The sequence below is a fragment of the Pseudopodoces humilis genome, chromosome 23, assembly GCF_049639895.1.
Source record: "Pseudopodoces humilis isolate 2021_Gansu_Grassland_sample_001 chromosome 23, ASM4963989v1, whole genome shotgun sequence".
Classification (NCBI taxonomy): Eukaryota; Metazoa; Chordata; class Aves; order Passeriformes; family Paridae; genus Pseudopodoces; species Pseudopodoces humilis.
In genome coordinates this window covers 2093530-2120846 of record NC_142222.1, presented here as the reverse complement: position 1 = coordinate 2120846, position 27317 = coordinate 2093530, and the positions used below count along the sequence as shown (strand labels likewise).

General features: G+C 40.8%; 1 protein-coding gene across 12 annotated transcripts in view; it reads right to left on the bottom strand.

Annotated features, from left to right (window-relative positions):
* Positions 1–27317, bottom strand: part of BCAS3 (BCAS3 microtubule associated cell migration factor) — a 300611-nt gene that overhangs the window by 228131 nt on the left and 45163 nt on the right. For all 12 annotated transcript variants that reach the window (XM_014254998.2, XM_014255000.2, XM_014254995.2 and 9 more), the window contains exons 10-14: positions 26268–26344; positions 24532–24615; positions 19083–19253; positions 10246–10339; positions 784–917 (exon numbers count right to left, since the gene is read on the bottom strand). In XM_014254998.2, the coding sequence (XP_014110473.1) occupies positions 784–917; positions 10246–10339; positions 19083–19253; positions 24532–24615; positions 26268–26344 (560 nt within the window). The remainder of the gene's footprint in view (positions 1–783; positions 918–10245; positions 10340–19082; positions 19254–24531; positions 24616–26267; positions 26345–27317) is intronic.

The following is a 27317-nucleotide window of genomic DNA, read 5'->3' as shown; positions in this document are numbered from 1 at the left end:
AGGCTGCCACAAGTCTGTGCTTCCCCTGTGTAATTGCATCAGCAAGTGCAATACTCATTTCTTACCCTGTGGTGACATTTTTATTCCTGTATTTAAAGCAGGTTCCTCAGCAGCTCCTCAGTGCTCCAAAGGTGAGGCTCTGCTTGTGCCCAAAAGCATCGTCACAAAGGACTTGAGCAGAACTCGCTGCTGCCACAGCCACAGCCCTGCCAGTGACAGCAGCTCCCTTTTCCCCACCTCACCAGCAAATCACTTCACTAAGCATTGCTTGAAACACAATTCCAGACCTTTCCACTCTTGAATAATATCCTAACTTAGTCCTCCGTCTCTGAGAGAGGGATTTTTCAACAGGGAAGTTAAACTGGGGAGCCTTTGCAGGTTCCCCCACTGTGCTAAGTTAATCACAGCCTTTTGATTAACTCTTCTTTTCAACTCTTTAATTGTCTGTCTGTGGCTTTTACCACCAGAGTCAGGCAAATGTTGACAGTTCCTTCACGGGCACGAGACAAATGTTGAACATGTTACATGAGAAAAGGTTAAGTGCAAACACAGCCAATAATCAGGGCTCTTTGGAGGCAGTGCCAGATCTGAATAAATCTGACAGCACCTCATTGCAAAGGGCAAGAATTTATTATTGTCCAGGTTAAACGCTCTGCTCTTATCCCTTCTGTGGCTGGAGCACAAGAAAGGCTCTTTGTGTGCTGAAACAAACATTAAAGTGCCAACATACACAGAATGTATAAGGTGTCTGGGGATTATTCTCCAGCGAAAAGTTTAACTTACTTTGGCTTCGGTCTCTCCCCTGTGAAGTGTGTACAAATGATGGACGGCACTTTGTGATGATGACCAAGGATGTGTCAGGATTTGAAAAACATGGAAATCATGGCCTAATGTGTCAGTGGTGACCAGCAACATCCCTGGGTAAAAAAAAAAAACAAAACACAAAAGCACAAGAGATTAATCACTGCAAAAGAAGAGGCTTAAAGTGTCTATCTAAAAAACAGAGCGTGGCTTACATTTGGGGTTTGGAAACAGAAGAAAACACAGAAAATTACTGAACTGAAAGGGATTCACCTCATAAAAATGAATCAGGACTTCAACTAAAATCATATTCACAGTACTACAACTTAAGTACTAATATATTAAGATAGTATTACAACATAAATCTATAAAAACATCTGAAAAATCTGAATATTCCAAGTAAATTTGAGAACTGTGTGACCAATATGAAGCATTGAAGTGATGAATGTTACAGCAAAACCCCAAAATGCTCTTCCCTGGGCAAGAGCCAGTCTAAAAAAGATTGATGTCTCCACAATAACAATCTTTGGAAGAGGAGATTATCGAAATCCAGCCAAAACAGACCATACCAAAACAATCCTGAAGAAGCATCTTCCTTATAAATGAAACTGTCTGATTTATTGGTGAAAAGCAGAGCTGAGAGCTTTCAAATGAAAGACTAAATGAGGTACCAGGTTCATCGAAAACAGATCACTGTGGAGGTACTGAAATGATTCAATTACACCAGCAGAACCACAGTAACTTACATTTGCTATTTACCTTTTTATCCCACAATGTCTCATCCCATAACCCAGTTTTAAACATTTATAGATACTTGAAGTCAATTTGCCATAAATTTATACCAAAAAATTAAGTATTTTTGTACATATAAAGAAAATACAGAATCATGGTAGAATTTAGGATTACAGTAATAAACTACAGATTTATCTTTCTGTTATTAATGAAACTTAATCTGTTATCACCCAAAGTAACCCTCTGACATTTATTTAACATCCAGTACAAAGTGATTTTAGCAGTTTAATAGCAACATTCTAAATAATTTTCAAGGCACCCATCTATTAAAGAAAAATCAGGAATTCCCACTCAGGTCTGTTGCAACATTTCTCCATATAAAGCACAACTGAAATCTTTTATCCTGCAGGAAGAGAACCTAGTCCCCATGTTTTACTTGACACTTACTCAGAGGATAAACAGTTATCTTATTTCTGTCATAAATAAATGTTCACTGCCTTCATTTATTTACAGGTGACACCAGGAACTGCTTTCCCTCTGCTGCCCCAGATACCAACAGCACACATTTGAAACCTCTCACACATTAGCACTGATTTCCTACCTCATGACACTTGGAAAATTTTACTATTAAACTGTAAAAAGTGTGCCAAGCAGCAGAGTAAAAATTAAGTGCAATTAGCTTTTCTACAGGACCACCATTTCATCACTAGATTGGTCTCCTGAGTGTCCTCCCTCTTTGGCAATCCTAGAATCCAAGAGATTGGGTCCTTTAGGTGCAGGCAGGAACATTTCAGTGGCCAAAGCCCTGAAACCCCACCCAGGGCAAGGCAGCACCTCAGAGCCCATGTGGCACCAGCAGGGCACGCCTCAGCTTCCCTAAAACCTCGGAAAGAACGATCCTGACACGCCAAACAGGCAATTCCAAGGCGCTGAGGCCCACAGCAGCAAGGCACAAAATCCAAATTGCTCTCGGAGACAAAACTGCCTCCAAGCTTCCCCTCAGCTTGACCACCGAGGCTGGCAGGGCCTGGGCCCGGCCAGGCCACCCACGCTGCACCCAGGCATTTCCTGCAGCTCCACAAACGCACCATCTCACATCTGAGCTCAGCAAGATTCCCTCCAGCAGACACACTTTTACTGTTCCCGGCTGTTCCTCCGGGCCCGAGTGTTAGAAATGAAAGGGAGTTTGTTATGGAGCTGAGAAATCCGGGAGAGCGCTGGGGTATTATGTTTGGGCGGTAAGGCATGTGAGCTGAGGTTGGTCTGGATGTTAATGTTGGCTTAACTGGCAATTTCCTTGATTTGTAGTGACTGTGTTGATAGGAAATACAGCTCAAGTTGCTCCGGTGCGAGGCAGCCAAGCCTTTCGTGTGGGATTATGCACACAATTTGCATTAATTCAGTTCTGCAACATCACAAACTACACTTCCCTTCTAGTGAAGTGTGCGGTCCCCAATAATATATAGCATTTCCAGCAGAGAAAGCTGGAAGCAAAGAGGGGTTTGTGTGCTGGAATTAGGCTGCTGCTGTTACTGGAGTGAGGATATTCCAAAAGATCTAATTCAAACCAGTAAGAATTTATCCTCTCTATTCCCATGTTTATCTCTTCTCATGCATTAGGCAGCTTTATACAGACGTGGAGGGTGCTTTGGGTCCTTTTGTGCTCTCTTGCTCCTGATGGAAAGGACCTTCGGAGAAGGAGAAGCTGGAGGAGATGGATCCATAAGACTTCTCTGAATACTGAGCAGAAAAGCTCTGCAAACAGGTATTTTTTCTTCCCCTAAGGCTTGAGAAGTCTTTTACAAATACAGACGCAAGGCTGAGTGCACCCAGAGATCCCAGCACAGTGTTCTCCACAGTGGGGATCCCAGCACACGGCATGGCGCACAGAAGATGTTAAAAAAAATCCTAAATCCACCAAAAATCTGTCTGGAACTGGAGACAAAACGCTGTGTAATGATCCTGAGCCAGTGAAAACACCGGGATCATGGTCCTGTGTTATCCATGCAATCCATGGGTGTTCAGCTCAGCGGGATCTGGTTTCCAGCGCTGGCGAGAGCCGCAGGTGTCTGCGGGCAGTGCAAGGAGGGAATCATCCCCCTGCTCCTCAAGCCTGCAGTGCTGTCTTCAGGCAGAGCAGGGCTCGCTTTGGGCACAAACACCAAAACCTGTGGCACACGAGTCCCCAGAACCCCACAGTGGTCCCTGTTTGCTCCTTCAGGGACACCTCGGATCCCAGCAGCCACAGCCCTGATGTTCACTCGTCTACCTGCAGCTCTGAGCAGCTCCAGATGATGCTCCCAGCTCTTGGTTCCATGTGTGCTTTGCCTTTGGGTTTTCTGGGTTTGGTTTGGGGTTTCTTTTCTCTGTTTTTGCTAACTTGAAGGAATACAGAAGTGAACGATAATACATTTGTGGCTGGAAAGGAATTAAAAATAGAAAGATGGGTGGTATCTGATTTGGCAATTTGTGTCTAATCTAAACTCCTGCTGCCTGTCCTGTTCAGAATAAATGCATTTATTAGATGAAAGCCCAGGGAAAACAGGCCATTCACTTGTATTAGAGACTCCTTTTCAGTAAGTTAAAGACAGACCTTTCACACCTACATTTGCATTTACGAATATATTCTGGCAGGACTTGTATCAACACGGAGGTCCCAAGCACAACACCACAGATGGGAGAGAACGTGTATTTATAAAACAGCATTTTGAAATCTCTTCCTTGCTGCTGTTGTTCAAACAATAAATCACCCATGTTTCAGAACCCTGGGCTGGGGTTTGTGGTGGGATTTTCCAGCTCTCATTACTTCACACTGAAGAATCCCAGTTTTCCCTTACCACAGCTCAGCCATTTTGTTTCTGTCTCCATCTCCCCGCAGCATCCCAGCAGGAATTCCTAATCCCAGTGGAGAAACACGAACTGGAATCCTGGTCCTACCTCACTTTCACTTTCAAGTGCAAGAAACTTCAACTCAAGCTTCTTAAGAGGCCTCGTGACAGTTTCCCCAAAAAGTTGTTTAGATGGAAATACAGGTTAAAGCCATGCTAAGTTCAGTCCAAATGTTTTCTCCTACGAGGGACTTTATGGGTGAATAATCAGAGATGAAAAGTGAATAATTCTTGAGGATTTCCTGCTTATTTTTCAAACTGGCATTAATCCCTGTTTAACAGATAACAGCTGAAATCCATTGGAAGACTTGCAAACACAGGACCCAGTGGAAATTTATGTGTAAACCAGACTTTATTTAGTATATATCTCATTGCAAAAATTCTGATTTTGCTTATCCACAGTGCAAGGGTGCAGCCAGATTAAATTAATGACTGTTTTACTGTGTGGTTGTTTTAAATCCACAGAGATTATTAAAATCCAGTTTGAAAGGAACAGATATCCTAGATGGGGGAAAAAAATTAGCAAAGCTTTGTTTTACCTGCCCTAATTTACAGCTTCCTTCTTTTCCTGCATTCTGTTTGGGGAAACAATCAGCTTCTTTCAGGATAGAAATAAAAACACGAGGAATATATGCATAAAAGGAAAAACTAGTACAGATGTAGACTGTGGGTTAAGAGCTATTTATGCAGTATCAGAAGACTAAACCAGACTCTGGCCTGGCCATAAACTAAGCCCACGCCCTAAATGAGGTGCCAAGCCACAAAAAGCATTTGCGTCAACTGGGAATACAAGGAAAAGAAGGACTTCTAATTATAGGGCCTGGAAGCGGAAGCCGGGAGCGATTGGGAGCTGAGGCTGCGCCGTGTTTATCTGAGAGCTTCCTCCCCTCTGGCTGATGAGGCTTGGCCTGAGGGTGGGACTGGAGCTGCTGATGGGACACGGAGTTCTCAGCTCCTGGCAGCCCCAGGGGCAAATTAGAGAGCGCTGGGAAAGCTGGGCAGCCCCACCACATCCTATTTATAACACCTCTCTAATTGCAGAGCTGTTGATTGCGTGCATATAAATGAGGTCCTCACTCCTGGAGCTTCACCAGGAGCTTCCCCTCGGCTTTCAGAGGGTTTTCCACCTCTCCAAACTGTGTCTCTCTGCCAGCACTCACTGAAGGATTCCACACCTTCAAGCTGTGCTGGATTTCTTTTCAAAATACCAAGGGCACGAGTGCTGGGAATCGGGCACATCTGCATGGAGGAAATGTGGATCCATGGATAGACTGGATTTAGGAATGCAACCCTCACATTTCCATGCCACGGAGAGACCGATCCAGCCACTGCACCAACTCACTGCTTGTCCAAAAAATGATTAAAAATATGAACTCCTCACACTTCAGTTTGGAAATCTGAATTTGGATGCCACGCAAGGTTGGTACGGAGCTTTGGAGGTTCCCAAATTACAGGCTCAGAGCGCTCAGGGGAGCCACAGGGACTTAGAGCCGCTCCTGGTTCAGTCCACATGGATTTCTCCTGGCATTCCCACCTTCCACAGGCTCACTGGGACAGGATTCCTGCTCCACTGCAGCTCCCTGGGCTGACCAATTGCATTCATGTGACAAAGTTTATATGCCCCATGGTTTTCTGAGACATCTGGCCCAACCCAGGAACAGCAGCTTCATTTATATCCACTTAACTCCTCTCCCAGGCAAGTGAAAATACAGCCAAACATCGGAGCTGCTCAGCCCCTGGATACTCCCAAGTGGACCATGTGCTATAGCTACAAAATTTGGTCTTAAAAATCCTTAACTAAATAATGAAATTCTGATTTTAGCAAAATTCACCGCAAAATAAATGCAAGCACGTAAAGATTTAATGTAAACATTTTAAAAATCCCAAGAAGTCAAAAGAAAGAGAAGCAAAATAAAATATTATTTTGTGAATAAATAACTCCCTATGACTCTTATAACTCCTAAAGTAATCCATGGCTGCAGCTTTTCCTTCACAACCAGCCCAAAATGCAATTCTTGATCAAGCCATCAATCATCAAGGAGTCCTTTTGGTGACATGGGACACAGGGACACAACATTAATAACTGCAACTCATCAAACTGCCTTAATTTTATTGTATTTGTCCTCCAAGGCAATAATTCAAGTTGAAAACCAGAAGAAAATGAACAGAAAAACTGAAGAATTCTTCTGTCATTAAATAATTACAGCTTGTTTTACTCTCCAGGAGTGTTTTCCTGCACACTTTCTCTGATCAATGGGAAAAAACTTGTGCAGAGATGTTCCAATTTCACCCTCTTTAACTATTAACTCAAGGCCACCATCACATTTCAATATAGAACATTAAAATGATCAGAGCAGTTTCAGGTCTGTTAAAGGTGCAGTCAGGCATCCCAAGGGGGACACAGTTGAATCTGTTTTACTGCTGGCCCAACATTAATTTTCTTGTTATTAATGGGTGGAAAATCTCTTTTGTAGCCAAGGAAGCGTAATTATTTTAAATTTTCAATGTCTTGCACTTCACAGCTCTCAGCTGCCAAGCTGGCAGGAGCAACACTTTTGGAAAGCAGATCATTTATTTACCACATTTAAAAGAAAAACACCCCCAGATATTTATAAACCAGCACCACTTTTTAGCTGTTGACCAACTGAGAATCTTATCTGAAAACTTTCCTACCTTTGCCCCACCCCGTTGATTTAAAAGCTTGTCCTACTCTCAAATTGAGAATGGATTTAGCAACAGCTTCAGAAGAGTTTTAATTATTGTATTTTCAGCTTGTTTTAAGAGCTTTTATAGAAAAAAATATTGTGTCTTTTGCTCCCTCGAGAAGGGTGAGAAGCCAGGATGGAGTCCTGCAGCTGGAAAACCCCTCTATGCTGCATCTGAGTGCAGAGAAAAGCTTTTATTGGGAAAAGCTGTCCCAGGAGAAGACCACCAGGAAGCTCTGGTAACAAAATGTCCTTTTCAGAGGCCCTAAGGCTACTTACTCGCCTTAACAAATTGGCAATTGAAGCAGAAGCTCTAAAGAAAATCAAATGGGATAATTCTCATCTTTCCTGGCTGCCCACGGGGTTTGTTGTACATACAGTTCTTGGCAGTGCAGCCTGACAGGGAAACGAGGCACAAACCTTCCAAAACCAGGAGTGAATGATTTAAACAACCTTTGAATAGATATGAAAACTTCTACACTGAACTTGCCTCCCAAACCAGATAGAAGGGATGGAGATGTTTGAACAGATGCTCCTGGGAATCCCATCTGGAGCCCAGGAGGCCATGTCCAGGTCAGGCTCTGCACTCACCAGGGGACACCACAGGAATTGGGATCCCAGCACAATCCTGTGCTCTGGTGGGCTCAGAAGCTCAGTCCAGCTTCCAAAATTATTCATTATTGGTCTGCATCACTTGAGGCTCCCACGGAAAGTGGAACTCCAGAGAAGAGCAGCAGTGTCCACATGAAGATGCCCTGGTGTCCTCCAAAACCAAACTCAAGGCTCCAACACCAAGACTCCAGAATGATTAATCATATCTAAAATTTTGGGCTCGTTTCTCTACACTTTATTTCATCTATAAATTGTGAAAATGGCATCTCTGGTCATTTTCACGTTCTCAGGTTTTCATGTTCCGCTTATTCCCACATTGCATCCTCGAGGCCTCGTGCCCAAAACAAACCTTCTTGGGGAGCTCAGAGGATCTGGCCCTTCCTCCCCTCTGCAGGGACAGCAGCAAGAAACTTTATGGCTTAAAAGAACAGACTGTCCACTGTGGAGAACCTGCCCAAGTGTAGACAATAAAGTATTTAGCAACTCAGCTTTAGCACAAATAAAGCATGTATAATTTGCTTTTAAATGTGCTGAAGTAAAGACAATTGACTGAAATAAAGCTGCAGCCCAGTAGGCTTTAAAATTACTCCCAAAAGCACAAATAACAATTCCTGTAGTGTGGAGAGATGTGGATCATTTAAACACAAGTTGGTTTTGATTATCACAGTTCATAAAGGCCTTTATACCTCTGATCTGTCCAAATGAAGGGAGGATTCTGCTCGTTTTTAACACAATAAAAGTCTATAAAGGGATCTTCCCAAAACTCAGACCTGAGCACCTGTGCAGCTCCTGCACTGAGACACGATGGAATTAAGGGGTTTATCAGCCCCAGAAAGTAAAATTTTCAGTGAATCAGAGGGAAGTGCTCCCTGTTTGTCTCCCCAGCACAGCTCTGCAGTCGCTGTGCTCTGGTGCAGCCACGCAGACACTGCCTGAAATTAGGAGTAAAAGTGAGGTTTCAGAGCAAGCAGCCAAGGACAGAATCAAACACCACCTCTTGTTTTGTTCTCTGTAATGAGCTCAGCCTGATTGCCAATAGACCACTGGAGAATGGGCTGCGATGATGTTACAGTCCTGGCTTCAAACAAAATCCTGCCTTGATGTTAAATAAAGAACACAGAATCCTGGGCTAAGTGCTGCTCTCACTGGAGGCAGCTGAGGGAAGAGTTCTCTGCTGGTTTGTCCCCATCCCTCCTGCAAAGCTCCCACAGCATCTGCAAGCAGCCAAAAATAACACCACTTAAAGAAGTGTTTTGCCATTAAACACCATTAACTCTCTAAATTATTGTCATCCCAGGACTTGAGCAAACTGAAGAATTTGATCACAATAGAACTATCCAGCAATTTGCAAAAATATTCTTCCTTTTGAAAAAGAACAAGTTAGTTCAGTTTTGTATAAACATTCTGCTCTTTAAATTTACACAATCTAGAAACTCTCTTAAGGAGGCATTTCATTCATATCTATATACTATTCTAATTTAAGCAGCTGTATTTACTTCACTGTATTTATTTATTTCATTTCATTAGCATTGCTCCACTCTAGGTATCACCCTTCTTCCAGAGCACAAAGCAAAATGACTGTTCTGGAGCTGAGGATTCTCAGTTCACTGCACAGAGCTGCACAAAAAATTCCCTTCCAAGAAAATCCAGGCAGATGAGAATACAGCTTTTCTGTCACAAACTCCCAGTGAACTGCACTGCACTGTTAAAGAGTTCTGACACAACAGATGGGGTGTCAGAATGACACCAACTGGTCAGCAAAAGTGAAAACATAAATGACAGACATTTAGTTTTATTCTCTGAAATGTGACTTCACCCTCCAGATCTTCATGGCATTTGCTGCATTTTAGAAATTGTTGATTTAGGCAATGGAAGCTGTTGATTCCCTGACCACTTCCCTGAGTGCTGCTGCAATCAGCCAGAACATTACTGATCTACAAATAATGAAATGCTAATTGTCAGATTAATAAGGTCAATTAATATACAAGGTTTGTAGTTGTCCCCACTGCCCACAGTGACTGTTCATTTCTAAAGAGGAAGGAGAGAAACAGGTACTTTTGAGGAGTTTCTTACAAGTATTTTCAGATTTCAGTTGATTTTACTCATGAGAGAGGGGAAGATCACAAACTCTTCATTAGCAAACAAATAATAAGTAACTTTAAAAACCAGTGAAAGGATTTTATTTCTGTAGTTATGGAGGACTACAATTTAATCCATGGATCCTCTGGATACCTGAGGATCACAACATGTGCAGCTCTCTGGCAGGATCCCAACAGACAGGGATTCCTCAGCAGTGGAAGACTGAATCTCCTCCCTCCTACCACAGTAAAAGTGTTGTTGAAGTTTGAAATTTCCAGGAAAGACAAATTACACATCCAACACTCCTTGGAGCAGGTTACCTGCAGTGGCCCAGTGGGACCAGCAATTCCTCCAGAGCCATGGGACACATTCCCATGGGATTAACTGCCTTGTTTACACCAATCCCAATAACCAGAAACATCTCTTACCACTGGGGTTAAAGGCCATGCAGCAAATGGGCTTCTCATGGGCAGGGAAATGGGCCACGATGCCATCGCTGTCCGAGTCCTCACTCACCAGGACCTGGGGGACAGAACACAGCCCAGGATTAGCAGGGAAAACACTCCAGAGGGAAATTCCCAATTTACTGGCACAGGGATTGGTTTGTAAGGTGTTCATGTTCACAGTGTAACTGCTCATCAGCTGAACAGCAATAACCCTCAGGAATTCTCTCAGCTACAGAGACATCAGACCTGCTCTAATAACCAGAAAGGATTATCCACTTTATGCCTGGATTCCCTATTATTTATCCTATTCAAATTAGGGAAGAGAAAAATATTCCTGTTTTGCTCCATGAATTATTGCTGCCTGCACAAGAGCTCATTACACCATGCTGTGCAGGAAGCTCCATTTGAGGTTTCCAGTAACAAAATGACATCCTAGAAAGAAAAGGGAATATTTAACTTTTACATAAATCAGTATTTTGATCCCAAGTACATAAGGCAAACAAGTGGAAGACCAGACCAAACCCCAGAGAAAGTGGGTTTGCTTTCCATGAGTCCCTCAGGTGGGAACAGCTTCCATCCTGCTGTCAGTGGTGCTGGAATTGAGAGATCTGGATTTCCAAAGGATGCAAGGAATGCCAAGGGCTGGGAGTGTGGATGGAAGCAGCTGCACTGTGGAATTCACAGTTAATATGAAATTTCTCCAACTTGAAACTGCCTCACTCAAAATGAGATAACATTATTACAAAGGTTGTTATCAAAAAATTAGGCCCAAATAAAATATCTTCTTGTGAACAAAAAAAGGAATTAAAATATAGGAGAGAGTTTTCACAGCACGGGGAAATTCAGTGGAAAAGGGAATACATGGACTGAGATCTGTGTTGTGCAGCAGCTTCTGGGGAAAAGGACAAAGAAAGAGCTTTTGGGGTTTTAAACAAAAGCAAATTTGAAGCTGATAAAGATCCTGGTCCAATCAAACTAAAACTGACTGTGAGGACATACAATGGGACAAAATATCTAAGTTTAATTGCATGAAAAGCAAAGATATTCCTAGATTTATAAAAAAGAACCAGAAGATGTGTGGACAAAACCATGCAAGAGCTGTAGGAATGTTTTATTCCTTGATTACATCATCCTTAAAGCTGAATTAAAACAAAAAGAAAGATCTGTCAGAAAAGGACTTGAAAAAGGGGATTTTGTGGCAAGCAAAAACCATCTTAGACAGTGCAAAACCACCCTGAATAATTTGTCTGTCTCTTCCAAAATAATCTGCAAGGTTTTTAATACTTCCTATCCCAAACAGATATCAAAATAATTTGAAGGTATTTTTCAGCTTCAGAAAACGAGGAATCCTCTCCTGATGCTCGGAGCAGTCCTGGAATGGGGCTGGAGGGGCCTGGGCCCGCCTGGCTGGCAGAGCCCAGAGCTCTGGCACTGTCACAGCACAATTATGGCTTTGCTCTCCCTCGTCAGCATTTCGTGCTCCTTCCAGAACCACGAAACCAGAGGGTCTGGAGATCTTCTGAAGGCTTTTCAAAGGAGCACGGCTCTGCCTCACCCAGACAAACTCAGGAACTCCCAGCCAGCATTTATCACAGCCCCCACTCCCACGGAGCTGGCCTCAGCATCAACATTTTGCTCTAATTAAAGAGAAATGATAATGACAAACTAACACCATAAACCAGCTTTACAAAGAATTTTTTTTGCAGGTCTAGCCTGTTAAATAAAAATAATCAATCAGAAATGTGTGGGTATCACAGGATCTAAATCGTTGCTAGAAACAGTTATATAGGATATTTCATATGCAGCCTCTTCTCCAGGATTAATTCAACATGGCTTTATTTGAGAAAAAATAAAAATGATAAATGCACTGCTGTTATCACCCCTGCAACATGAACCCCTGTCCAACAGGCAGAACACTGGATGGCAACCTGATCTTAAATAGTTTTTGTCTGGAAATACGATACAAAGCAGAAAGTCACAACATTAAAAACTGCAAAACAACTTAGACTTAGAAACAGAAAACTTGAGAACTCAAAAAAGGCCAAATGTCTATTTGTATGTGATGTTCACTGATCCCGTGCTTTCAATCCTTTTGTCATTTACTGCTTAAAAATACCTTCTTGGAAAAAAAAACACTCCAAAAGCAGTTTTTAAAGATCTTCCCCTTTCTCTACAAAAGCTGATTTTCCGATGCAGCAAACCAGCCTTTGCAGATTCAAATTCAAGTATATTCATCTCCTGTACTAACCAAGTAAAGGAAAATGAAAGCCAAAAAATCCAACCACAAAAGCACCTTCATCACTCATAATTTGGAAATCTTGGGCACTGGGGAATGTGACACTCAGGGCTCCTTTCTCAGCACCTGATGTGTGTCAGCCCCTGTGTCAGAATGGACAGAGCTGCCTTTGGGAACACACATGGAAACAACACTCGCTTGTGCGTGGAAAGATGAAAAAATATTCTTCCTCTTTTTGAAATTATCATGAAGAGAATAAATCCTTTAGGAACAGAGGAAAATACTTTTAAAATCACCAGTCTTTGTTGAAATCTTCAGGATTTGTCAAGTCTTCCCCCTGCTTTTCTGCACTGAACTTGGCGATAACAAATATCACTTTTTACAATTCCAACCCTATGAAGGAAGGAGGAAAAAACAATCCAAGGAATTGGACTCAACTCCATCATCAACCAAATGTCCCTCCCAAAGGTGCCACCAAACCAAAGCCTGGTTCCCATCCCAGCTCAGAGCTTGCAAAGCTTTAAATCCCAGCGTGATCTTCCCTTTCTTACAGAGCTTCAGGAAATCAAAATGATGCTGTTGCAACACCCGCTGCTTTAGGAACATCAAACCCGTACCACCAGCTCCTCCAGCCAGCTGAGGGTTTCGTGTCCCTGAAAACAGCAGAGTTGGGAATTCTTCCTGGAAATCAAACCAGAGGGACAATTTCCCTAATAACACATGCAAGGGCTGTCAGAGAGCTCGAGGGAAGCAGCTCGTTCTCCTTCCCAGAGCGTGCAGAGCCCACAGGAATCCTGAGGCTACGATTTTTTTCCTCCCAAACAGGCTTCCTTCTCCAAGGTAGTGGCCTCTAACCACTCTGCTAAAAAACCTCCCAGAGTCTCTCATTGAGAAAAGTTCAGAAATCTCAGCCTTGCTCTGGTGATCACAGAGCCACTGAAGCCCAGCAGGATCCTCCCTGCAGAGCTCCCAACAAGAGACCAACACTGAGACTCTTCTGCCAAAGTCCTGCTGAAAGAGCCCTCAGCTGCTCCTGATGCCCAAAAACATTTTATCAAGAGCTGCAACAGCATTTTCCCCAAAGCTTCCCAGCCAAAGAGCCCTTGGCTGGATGTGCTGAGCCAAACCAGCTCCCAGAGCAGCTCTGGTATAGCAGAACTCTGAAGTTCATCACAGATTCACCAAATTGCCTTTATCTCACCCTAAAAGAAGAGACAAAGCACCGAGGGCATCGTTGCATTTCCTACCAGCCACCAGTGTTTGCTTGGAGGGCAGGAGAGAACTGCAGCCAGAGCTTTTTTCTCCTATGCCATACTCTCCTTCCTCCGTGGTATTTTCAGTACTGCTGAACAGAAGCCACTTGTAATTATGACTTTAATTATTTTAATCTTTAAAGGCAAATTACACCACTTATCCCAGTGGAGACATGTTTTTAAATAAAACATGAAAGTAACGCAAATGAAAATGGACCCAAATCTAATCAAGCAGGTCCTAGTCTTAATACAATTAAGAAAAGAGTAATCCCATCATCATAAAAACAAATAGGTTTGGCAATAATTATAAATATGAATATTGTATAACAAATATTTGCTGTACACTTGAGATCCCCAATGCTTTAAAGAGCTGGAGTTTGATTCACAAAGAGCCTCCCTCAAGTTACAGCCAAGGTCAAACTTCAGTGGAAAGGGGCTAAAAGTGATAGATCTGTGGCATTAACTACTGCACTCCTTTTAATAGAATCCAGCATAAACTCAAACCAGCCTTGTGCTCAGCCTGAACCATTTATCTGAGACAAAAATGTCTTCTTGACAAAAACCAGATCTCCTTTAATAAAAGTGAGGCAGACAGTATTATGCTCTGAGGGAATCCTGTTGCTCTTTTTATATTTATATATAAAAAGAATTCTTCTGTAATACACGGAGATATAAAAAGTGAGGAAAATTGAGGCCAAATATCTGAGCATCAGAACATCAGACCAGCCTTTGCCAAAGCTGCTCCTAAAATAAAAGCGCTGGTGTTAATGACCAGTGGAATTATGTCTGTAGTTAAAGTTTTATTATTGAATATGCTTCAGTCTTTGAGCTTCTTTTTGCATCAGACCAAAATTTCACAATTCCTGCTCCTGATAAGCATCTTGATATGGTTCAATTGCAATCAACTCCTCACCAAATGAAAATGAACTTTGGAAAGTGCAGCAGGCGGCTGCTTGTTTTCCCAAAAATTCTTCTTTAATGCAATAAAAAGTTAATAGGGAACAGAGAAAAAAAAAAAAAAAAAAGCCCTGATCACATTTTAAAACAGAAATAGATCAACATGTTATCTTAGTTTGCTGAGCTGTTTTGAAAATATTCCCTCCAATATTCCTGAGTTGTGGATGAGCTGCACGGTGAGATTTCATCAATCACAGCCCCGGCAAACGTACCCAGAATTGAATTTTGGGTTTTTAACTGGCCACATCTTTCTTTGTCAACCAACTGTTAGATGTTGAACAGATTTACATTCTGCCCCAAAACTGGTGACTTTTGAGCAAGGTCATTATTGCAGCCTGCACATGGGTGGCCCAGTGGATGAATTAATTAAGAATACAGAAACAAAGGTCGAAAGAAAATAATTTTTCTTTCAAACCCAAGCCAATAAAGTCTTACACATTTAATTCCAATTACTGAAAAAGAGGACATCTGTACAGCTTTAGGTTTATCCATTTCAACTAATTAAGGGATTCAAATAAATAGTCCTTCCATCTAACTGAAAAGTTTGCTAACACTTCATTAGAAGGAAGTTTAAACAAGCACACAACCTTGTTAACATATTTTGGTTTACCACAAAGTTACTTGGGCATCTCGATAATTATTTTTATTCCTTTTACAAATATCTCCTGACAGCCAATGTCAATAATTCTGCATTCCTCTGCATTTATTTAATTACCTCATCATTCAAATTTTCTTAAAGTAGCACCAACTTTGAAAGTAGGAACTATCACATAAACAACTGCTGGGGATGAGAGTTTACTACAATATCTGCATGAATAAGATTTATTAAAAATACTTTCCCTGCAGATTTAATCCTGCAAGATTACATTAGGAGAGTTCTTTGGTCTTTAATTGTGGATTTTTCAGTAGTGAGTTTGCATTTCACCCTCTGCCATGGCAGCAGTGAATGAGACACATCGAGCTCCCTCTCACATTCCTCATATTTAATGCCTTTGGAATGATAAAAAAACAGTCAGTCCTCCTGGTTTGTGTCCAGAACATGTCCCTTCATCATCCTCCTGGCACAGAAATTGTTGTATTTGTACACAGGCACAGAGCAGCTCAGTCCACCTTTAGAACCTGTGTGCTGAGCTTGAAACAACTGGAAAGGTACTTGGATCATTAATTTGAAAAACTTTAGACACATTTATTTAAAAAAAACTGCTTCCCCACTCAAAAAAAAATGCTTAATTCTCCTCCAGAATGATGCATTTGCCTGCCTTAGATTTATTGTTGTCTTCCATTTTCTTTCTCTTTTTAAAACAGATTAATTCTTTTGGGTTTTTTTTACTGTATCTTATCTTACAGGCATATTTTATTACTTGGAAAATGTATCTTTCACTGCAACAGCCAAATTCTTGGTCAGGCTGTGCAGGTTTGATAGAAATCTTTATTGACCTGAAGGAGGTGAGGTATTTATTTTATATTAGGAGGGCACTGATGATAAGAAAATAATTCCTCCCTGCTTCTGAAACTCCCCTCAGCTGTGACAAGGCTGAAACCCATGTGAGCACACACCAATCCCTGCTGAATAGGATTCAAGGCTTTCCAAGTGTTCATTTAGCCCAGAAAATACTTGGTTGGAATTTTTAATTCAGGGTTTCTCAGTGAGTGGAGGAAGAGCCTGATGGGCACAGCCATGAACATCCCAAACCAGGAATCTCATCCCAGCAGGAAGGGTTTGTTGATTCCAGACAGAACTCTTATTGTCAGGAATCTGAAAACTGGGGTGATAAAACAAGGGAAAATCCTTTCACTGAGAGTGGCTCAGCACTGAGGAGGAGTTCACCCATGGGAAAGTGGAGTCACCATCCCTGGGAGGATTCAAAAAACGAGCAGATATGGCTATTTGGTCTCATGGCAATGGCAGGATTCAATCAAAGGCTGGACTGGATGACCTTGCAGGCCTTTCCCAAACTTACTGATTCTGTGAATCTGTGATTCTATAAACCAGTAACTTTAGGAAAACCACTGGTGACCCTAAAACAGAGAAGCTGGACTTGGCATCACCAACCTGCCCCACAACGCCTCCATCTTAGCCAAAGTGATGATGGAACTCAGGTGGCCACAAACTGATTTTCCACAGGAGAGTAAAACAATGTCACAAATTCCCAGCATGAGGAGCTCACACATTTGGGATCAGCTCCACGCTGGAGCCTGCTGGGGTCCAGGGCAGCCCCAACGAGCTCAGTGAGATTCTCACCTCCCTGAAAGGTCAGAGGTGCTGAAACACTTCCCTGAATCCTGCCTGAACCCAGCCAGGGTTAACCAGCCAGGACAAACGAGTGCCATCCACACTGGCATTCCTTGCAGGAATTCTCCTGCCAGCCACAGCATCACATCCCTGCCAGGCTCCTCGGGATCTCTGCCAAAACCAGGATCTACCAGCTCACATCTGCAAAAAATTCACATTTCCACTGGAAACAGAGCTGGGGGCGCAGGAAGAGACTCAGAGGGACTGGGGGCACCCAGGACCCTCCTCACAGGAGAAGGTTCTGTACTGGCAGTGTGGAATGACCATGTACAAAGTGCATTTATTTCTTTTAAATCAGATTTCTTCTTGCCAGAGGAATATTTCAGTAAGAAAAAAAAATAAAAAATAAAAAATAAAAAATAAAAAATCTTCTCCACCATGAAAATCATAACAATGCCAAAGAAAGGTTATTTTCTTTTTTCCTGGAAATAAATATAATTCTGAAAGCAAATCGCAGCACTGGATATAAATTATATAATTTAACAGCATTTAAAAACTTCAGATGACAAAAATATGAATGCAATACACACCATTAGGATATCCAGCTTCCTGGAGGTTGAAGACAAAACTTATTTTCCTAGAGCTGATGGCTTATTTATGTTAGAGCAGCAGGGTTTGGACAAGACAAACATTATCATTTTTACAGCTCCTCTCCTGTAGTGCTCTTTAGGCTCTGATAGCTCCCTAGTATTGTTAGGGTCAGAGGACAAGTTCATAAAACCTCTAAATCATATAAAACAAGCCTTAAAAACCTGAGATCTATCATTTTTTTCCCCTCCAGGCCTATGCAGAAGAATCAAAGCACAGACAGCGACCAGCAGAAATAATGACCACATTAAACAGCTTCATCAGAAATTTATGAAGTCAAATTTGCCTTTTTTTTTTTCCTTTCCTTGTTGTATTTGAAGAGCCAAAAGATTTTTTTTTTTCCTGGAAACAAAAACAAATCCCAACAGCCAACAGAATTATTTTAGGACCTGGCTCTAATATTTTAATTTTTTTTTTTTTTTTACATTATCTTCTTTCTCTTATTTTAGTTTTGGAAGAAAATGTCTATACTGTTTCATAAACAATTCCTTTTCAATGCAACATTGCTTGGTTAATTACTTCCAAAATTAATTGTCAGGGAACAATTATAATGAAGTTTTTGTTTTGCTTTGTTTTTTTTTCAAGTAAAAGATTTTATTTTCCTGTCAAGAAAAAAACATAAAATAATGGGCAAAATATTTGACTTCTGATGTGTCCTTAATACCTCACTAACTTACCTGCAATGAGAATGAAAAAGATAGGGGAAAACATGAAAAAATTGAAGTTTTTTTTTGCTTTAAATTCAATAAATGTGACTATGAGGAAAAAAAATCTCACGGACTAGTTACAGAATAATGAAGTGTGTGGGAATTCTGCATAAACACTGAATCCAGGACCAGACACTTTAAAATTAAATGAGTGGTAGAAACAAAACAAAAAAAGACATGGATATCTTCTCTGTCATAAAGACAGGAAAATCCAGCAATTTAAAAGCTGTCTGATAATGGAGTTTGTAACAAATGATTCTGCCTGTGTATTATTATATACACTAAATTTACTCTGTTGTTATAAAACACTACAAATGCCCCACAGCACAGCATCGTGCTCGACTGCATTTGGGATTTACATAAAATTACAACTTTTACACTTCATACCCAACTTCTCTCATCATTTATTTCAGCCTGGAATTCACCAGTTCCCCCTATTCCTGAAGAACCCCATATTCCAGCCACGTTCTGTATTAATAACTATCATCAGACATCTCCACTTGGACTGATCAGCATCAATCAATGTCAATTAGGAACAAGTGTTGGGGAGACAAAATGTGACACTTCACACTTGATCTTGTCAAAGTGTCACATAAATATGCTGCAAGGACAATATATATTTTGGCTGCATTTCAGTCCCAAACAGGATTTTATCCCAGCTCTGTGGGTCTGTAAAACTCCCGCCCCGGTGAAAATCTGGTTTATTTTTCACTCCCAACAGCACAAAAATGATTTTCCTGGGAATGTGGTGGCAGTGCAGGCTGTGGCTGTGTGCACACCGTTACCTGTCCCTCTGCCACGGTCTCGGTGTCGATGATGGTGACAATCCCAGGCACCAGGGGACTGCGGCGGAGGTTGCTGTGAGCCAGGATTTCCTCCTCGGTGGCTCCCGACGGCAGCGTCCCCGTCAGCTGTGTCACCACCTTCCCCACCATCGTCAGCCCAGTCTTTATTGTCTGCAAAAAAGGGGGAAAAAAAACCCAAAACAAACCCTTAAACAGTGTTTAGGGCTGTGCTGTGGGTTCAGCTCGGATTTTTTTCTAGAAATGGATTTGTTCAGGAATGATGTATCAGCTGCAAAAGGCTGGAATAAAACAGCTTGAAAAAATTTGGCATCCTAGTAAATGGAAGAATTCACCTTTATTTTGGAAGTCAATTATGCCAAAGCATTATTGAAAAAAGAAGTACTTTAATATTGAAATAATTTAATGGTTTTTGTATTTTAAGTTGGGGTTTTTTTTAACTTTGATTTTACGTATTCCCACAGCACGGATGGTCAGAAGGATCAAAGATGAGGCCACAATGGGTGTGAGGAGGGCACTGCTCACACAAAAATACAAACAGCCCCTAAGGCTGACAGTTTTGTCTTCTGCACAGTGCAAGAGACCAAGAATTTGGCCTTTGCTACATCTGACACACTTATTTTTTACTCAGTAATTAAGCATTAAAACTGAATATGAGACTCAAATCCAGCAAAATTAAAAATGCCAGCCCCAAGGTCCTGGAACTCCCAGGCACATCCCAGCACAAGGAATGGGACTTTCCAGGCTCTGCATGTTTCCCAGACATGGGTTTGAAAACACATTCATTGCACCAGCTTTTAGCAGCTAAAGATGCTGAAGATTATTTCTATTTTGCTTTATTTTATTTGGAGAAAGAAGCAGAGTAGATACAGTAGGAGAGATGCAGACTGAAAAGAAAAACAAGCCCAACTATAACTTTAAATATTTTCTCCTTGAACCAAGGACTGTGCCTTATTTGCCTGTAAAGAATTGAGCAGATTTATTGTGCAATATAAATAAGAAATAGCAAAAGAGATCAGAATGGAATGACACTGTAACAAGCCAATTCTTAACTAAAAAGACAAGCTAAGCTGCCTGCTAAATTGAAAAGGAAAAAAATGTCCAGATCCCAGGCTGAAACCAAGAAGCAGCCACAAATCAATTGCAACTGCTTTGTTTAGTGCTAAAATCTCAAACTGCAGTGATTAGAAAACACATTAGTGTTCATCAATTAGCAGCCAAACGTTTGTTTTAATAATTCATGGGAAATGACTTACACAAAGTCTGTTAGTGTGTTGTCAGGAAAGCCTCTGAAGGGCCAACAGCAGCAGGCGCCACACGGTATCGATGGCCACGGCCAGCCAGGAAGGCTGATTAACCTCTGAGATGCCTCTGCTGATGGACTCACCCCATTAATGCTAATGGAGATACTTCCACTTAAAATCGAGCCAGGCCTTTAGCACAGCAATGGCTTTGGGGGTTTAAAGTCTTTAGTAATATCCTGCCATTTGTTTCTTGTTATTTCTTTTTATACCCGGCTACAACAGAGGAGAATAAAACGGGTTTTAACAGCGGCGGATTCAGGAGGCTGGGAGAGGTAACATAAAGCAGATATTGATAGCTGAGGAATAAACCGAAAATAGCCCCTGTGCCATCACAGGGATGAATTCCAGCTCTCCTGGCAAAAACTGACAAGGCAGTTTTTTGGCCAATAGCTAAAATCCTAGAAAGTGATTCGTTCTCAGTTTATAAAGCAGGGAGGAGAAAGCAGTAAATGCTACACGGTGAAACACCTGTGTGAGGGAAAAGGCTACAAACTGTGACTGATCTCTTTTAGAAAATATCTTTAATATTCATAATGAGAGCAATGGGATGACAAAATACCAACCATGAATTCACAGCTGTCTAGAAGAGAGTGCCCGTGCTGATGCTGAGTGCGGGAGCAGCGTGGGCCTGCAGCAGGGAGAGGTGTGCAGAGATGTGGCCAAGGCCATTAGCTCAGAAATATCAGTGCAGAACCATTACAGCACTTACTGCCCTGTGCTGTTGTGTATATTTGCAAAAACTTCTGGGGTAATCTTTAACCTTTCCCATGCCATATCAGCTGTCCCCTCCATCCATTAGGGCTAATGACCTTGCTCTCACATAAGCTGCTAGTCCTCATTAAGAAGTTATCAGGTAACAAGAGAAAACAGATGCAGCCTTTGCTAAATCACTTTACCAGTACAGGATTAAAAGATATGGAGAAGGAATCAAACAAAGGAGTTATGAGGTGAGAAGAACTTGGTTTATAATTTGATGTGAGACATGTGACAGAGCAAATACATTTTAAATGAAATGGGTTCAAGTTCGCACTGTCCCAGCTCCTTTGTCACCGATGGGAACCCGCCAGTGAAGTCTGCTGATAAATAAAATTAAAATACTTGATCCAGTTCCTTTTATAACCAATGATCCACAGTGTGCAGAAACACACATTATTCATAAGCTCATGTGTATCCCATCTACTTCAACATATGTCTGTTCACATTCATTTGAATATAAATAAATACATATATTTAACTGAAATAGATGTATGCCCACACATCTCATTTAATTGAAAAGTAAATACAACTTTAATTAGATGAAAAGAATTAAAATGCACCATTCAGTGCCTGTTAGGATGCTTTGCTCTAAAAAAGGCCTTGCATCCTTTTAGTGACAGCACAATATATTGTTCCTCTTTCTCATAATAAATACATTTTATATGATCTGTTTGATTGCAAATAAAAAATCTATAGAAAGCAGAAAGAGAAATCAAAAAGATCTGCCTTGGGTGTCAACACAGTGAGGTTGAGCCTCACACTCAGTTTGAACAAAGGAATAATAGGGTTTATTCTGAAAGAAATTCCATGTCCATGCTACTCTGTTCAACTGGACTGAAAAGAGTATTTATCTACGGAAGAGACTTTCCTGTCTATATGCACTGAGTGCATTCTTCAACACCTCTAAGGAATGATACTTTCATTTCTCCAAACACATCCATTTTTACCTTCGCTCATCATTAATCCAAATGTGAATCTTGACACATTTTCTGCTTCCCAAAATTTTCTGCTTGGTCAAATGACAGAAACTACCAGAGCTTTTGGAACATGAACACCCAGAAAGCCACCAACACAATCATAACTTTGACCTCAGTGGTTTTGGTTAGCAGGGACCTTCCTAAATAATTCCCAAGTTATTTGATTAAGGAGGAAATTTATTTGCAGCACCTCCCACTGAGGACAAACCCCTGGCCCCACCAGGACATGGGTCAGCAAAGGGAAAACCATCACAGAAAATATTCTGTGCTGCCACCAAGACCTTCTAGAGAGGATCTGAAGGACAATTCTCCAAAGTGACCCTGCTGAAAGCTCTCAGCTTTCCTTCTCTTTCATAAGAAGGTTCTTTCACTTCATTAGAAAATTGGAAGCCAACCAGAGAAAAGGCTGTAACCCAAGGTAACCTGGCAAAACAAGAACTTTAATGGAACTACTTCTGAACCAAAAAGCAGCAGTGCAGGGAAAAGGAAAGGACATTCACTTCCCAAGAAGCTGCTCCTGTGCTGATCAAAGCAAAGGAAATACAAACCCCTGCAGCTGATAGGACACAACAGCGGTAGAGGTTCATAAATGAAGAATTCAATAAGGAAGGAGTGAATTTGATGGTGAAGCAATGAGATGGAAAAAGAGCAATAGATATGTGGAGCATCTATTTGCCAGCAAGAAAGTCAGCCCTGCAGTTATCAGAGATGAAAACCTGCTGGACAGCAAGCCAAGACTCAATGAAATCACTAATACATTAAACATTGCAGATTTACTGTGGTGCACTCATGGATAACAAATTAATACTCTAAGGCTGAGACACTCCTCAAGAGCCAAATCATGCAAATATTTAAAACTATATTAGTATTAATCTTGTCTATTACAGTAACATCCAACAGGCAGGAGCATGAGCAATGTGTTGTGCAAATACAGAGCAGCACAGAGCCTGTGCCCTGGGGATTATCCCCTTTCCTAACTCTCACTGGGGGTTTATCTCTGTACAGAGGCTAACAATCTTCTCTTTCCTATGATTATAAACACATTTTATCTTCAGTATCTACTCACATGATGCAATAGCACTACTTCAGTGTGATAAATTCAGCTTAACAGCAGGATTTCTGGATTATGATGCCTGGCTAGTACTACTCAGCAGGGAAGGCCATCAGCCACGGTGATCTGTTTGCAGGATTTTGCCACATCTGACCCAAACTCTGGCTGATTACACTAAGCCAATCGGTTTTTCAAACTTATCTGTGCTATAAAAAAGATGTTCATGATGCTGGGATTGAAGGAATTTGGGGAGGTTTTCCCACACACCTTTTTTTAACCATTTTTTTTTTAACTGTAACAGAGATCCAGCAAATCACCTCAGGAGAGGAGCAATTCCAGCTCCCCTCAACAATGTAAAAAGCTGTGATTTTTCTCCTTCTCTGGCCACACTGTGATTGTGATGGACTGTTTGTTTTTCTGTTTTGTTTTCACATGAGCTGGCCTGCCCTGTGTCTCTCTTTGTGGCTTCTCCTAACTGTTGTTTTCCTCGGTGCCACCGAGCCTTCTGTCCCGCACTGTCATTTCATTCCTATTATTAGGTTTGTTTTCTTGCACATATCAGAAATGAAAAGGCTGGTGGTTACAAGGGAAGCTTGTAATCAGCACTGAGTTCACCCCACAGTGCCAAAACTCACTCTGTGTGTGCGTGTGAGAAAAAGAAATTGTTGCTGTAGCAAGGAAAGGAGATGGGAGGGAGACAGTAAAACAAAAGTTGTGCTCGGTCTTGTTTAAGGTTTTTCCAAGCCATGGGATTCTTTTGATACTACAAAACCCCAGACATTTCTCTGAAAACAGAGGGATTTTATATCATCATCTGAAGTAAGAAAACGAGGCAATGGAACCTATATGTAAACAGTCATTAATAAGCTCTAACCTTCAAAGAAGGTAATTAATTAGCTCCAGTACTGTGCTGTCACCCTTCAGAGAGAGCACAATGTATAATGGGGGTGTGATGGAGTCCAAGAAGCAGCAGGCACTTGTAAAGTCACTTTTCATGATGCTAAAAGACTAATAATTCACAATGTTGATTTCTAATCGTATAAACTTGTGCCACTATGAACAGCCATTTTACAAATCCGTCCCACTGTCACTTCCCTCTAACAGAAATAGCTATCTGTAATAAAGTTTGTAAGAATCAGTTCAGAAGCAGAGATACTTTGTGGAAAGCTACAGTTAGAGTTTCGGAGGATGGGGAGGGCAGGCACGGTGCTGCTGCCTGCAGGGCTCTCAGTGTGCTCTCCTCTCTGGGAAGGGAGGGGGTGATGACACACAGCCCAATTCAGCAGGGAAACCTCATAATTATGTTCCAGGAGCAGCTCTCCCAGGGCAGATGATGGACTCACTTTGGCAGCACTAATGACTGTGGCAGTGTAAGACTGAATGTTGTCTCCACAGGCTCCACCACGGGACTGATGGCATCGGATCAGCTACAAGAAGAAAGACAGCAACCAAGTCACTACTATTAAACTGCACAAACCCATAACCCATTACCAGAGCTCTTATTTATCATGTACAGTGGTGTGTTTTTTCCTACAAATAGCAAAAAGCCCTGCTGAGACACTTAACCCCTTTTTATAATCTTCTGGGTGCCACCCAGACTGTCGCGTCCCCCGCTCCAGTTTTCAATTACCAGATGAGTACTCACTAAGAATTCATAAACTTTGAAATGGTGGGATTTTTGGTCTGGCAGCAATACCACAAATAAATTTAAATAAATATAATCAAAAGCTTTAGCCATGTATATGTAACATTAAATATCAGCCATTCTAAGAATCCGAGTGTGGCTTTCCCCTCCTTTTTATGACGAGCAAGCAAAGAAATGACAAAGGAAAAGAGTTGTTTGGAACTTTGCATTTAATAGATTAAAGGAATGTACATGGGGTTTGCTTTTTATTGCCTTCCTTCAAAATCAATAAATCAAAGCAAGACTCTTGTACCTGCCATCACCCTACAAAAGCAGGTTTTCCCTTTGAACCCTAACAATAGAATCTGTGCTTCTATGCAAAATTAGAAAAAAATACAGATATTTCTTGCTGGCACACAGAACATCTTGCCTATTTAACTATTTGAGCTGAATAAAATTAAAAATTACTGTAAGATGCATGTCTTTCTACAGGTTTCTCTGTCCCACTTATATTTAAATATCTAAATAAAAATCATAAACTAGGGAAAACCCACTGTGAATTTACCTGGGAACACACAAGTCATTTAAATTCCTTTTGTGATACAATTCCTTTGCTGACATTTTGGCAGCAATACTTTTTAAATTCCATGCTGACCAGGCTTAAGTTCTCCAGCATCAGCAAGATGTGGCAGAAAAGGAAAGGCAGGCCTGAATTTTGGAAGAAATCAGCTGTGCTGGAGGAGGTGTAACAGCAAATACATTTCTAAAATCTGCCTCTGATAATTTCTGGCTCAGCTCTAGAAACAGCTTCTCCAGTCACAGGTAGAAGGGAGAAAAAACATCTGCTTTGAAATTAAAGTAAGGCACTGGGAGCCGAATTTAGGCTTCACTTCAAGGTTTAAATACACAACCACTTCTCTGGGTAAAACGCAGTGATCGTTTCTTTGCTTGGGAATCTATTTTCTTTGTCTCTAGAAAGATGAAAAAGTCTTTAAAAATTTATTTTTTTTTCTCCTGGAGCTTAACTTTTTCAAAGATGTTCAAAAGTGGACATTTTAATGCTATTTTCTAACCTACAGAGTTCATTGCTGTGTTGGCTCAGACAAACCCAGGCTCTGTCCAGCCTCAGTTTCCCCAAATTTGCCTACCTCGAGAAGTGTCTGTAATTAAATGCTCTAAACTTTTCAAGCACAAAATGGGTTGATTATAGAGTTACCTCACTGAAAACACATGTTGATGGCTGTCTTCTCTGCCTTCCAAGTTCCTTAAATTGAGCTTAAAACAAATGTGCAGAGTACAGATCTAATATTTTAAAATATGTAGGTCTGTCATTTTAATGCAACTCCTCTTACAGACTTTCTTTTGAACATACCTTTTTCCTGTGACCTTTTCTTTCCTTTTCCCCCTATATATGTAAAATCTAGAAGTATTTTTTTATATCAAACCCTTCCTTACCTTATTTTCTGCATAAGCAAGCCAACGGCTTCCAAGAGCAATAGGATTCATGTTTGGCCCTGGACAAGGATAGCAGCCTGCAAAGTTTGAAAAGACAACATTAAGAAATATCTTAATGACTTCTTCCAAGGAATTTTATTTATTGCCAAGAAAACAAAAAGTCTAAACAAAGGCCTTTCAGTTGCTAATATCACTCAGTGGATGCTTGCATTTTTGTTTCTAGAGATAAGGCTGTGGTTAGATGAGCTATTTCAAACATTTAATTATGTGTAAATATTCATTTCTCCTTATGTTTGCATTTTTAAAGCCATTTTGATACAAAAATGACATTCTGGGGTGAGGGAATATTGATGTTTGTCTCGACTGGTTTTGTATCTTCACATTTTAATTCATTTTATTTGATTGACACCTTTCTGTTGGTGAACAGTTTGCTCACTTCAAGCTCTTCTAGATTTTTATTGTATGAAAGGATGTATTGTGCTCTTGATTTTGTTTTTAATAATTCTATATACAAGCCCTCAGCCTTTCAAAATACTTTTGGTTTTGATTTTAACAATTCTATAACAAGCCCTCAGCCTCTCCATATACTTTTGCACAAACTTAACTTTACACAGTGGGAAATTTCATAATTCCTTTAAAATTGGTGGCAATGCTTCCACTGTTCACCTGTTTTCCATTACCTTTATATTATCATTAAAAATAGATTTATATATATGGATAAAAATGAGCTTAGAAAAGAGAATTATTCCTGGAGATTAAAACATGAAAATACCTGTAAGAGAAAATAGATGTGAATGAAAACATAGAAAGACTTAAAATTAATCAGGCCCTTAATTAAATGGCATTTCATATATAAAGTTTTTAAAATACGTCTTTTTATAAAATGTTATAAGTAAAATAAAAATTTTACAAATTAATTTACATTAATTTGTATTTTAAAAATATGCATTTTTACGTGAAAAAATAAGGAGGAAAGAACCGAGGAAAGGAAGAAGCTATCAAGCAAATGGTCAATCTCAGTTTTCATCAGTTCTTAGGCAAATACACTCA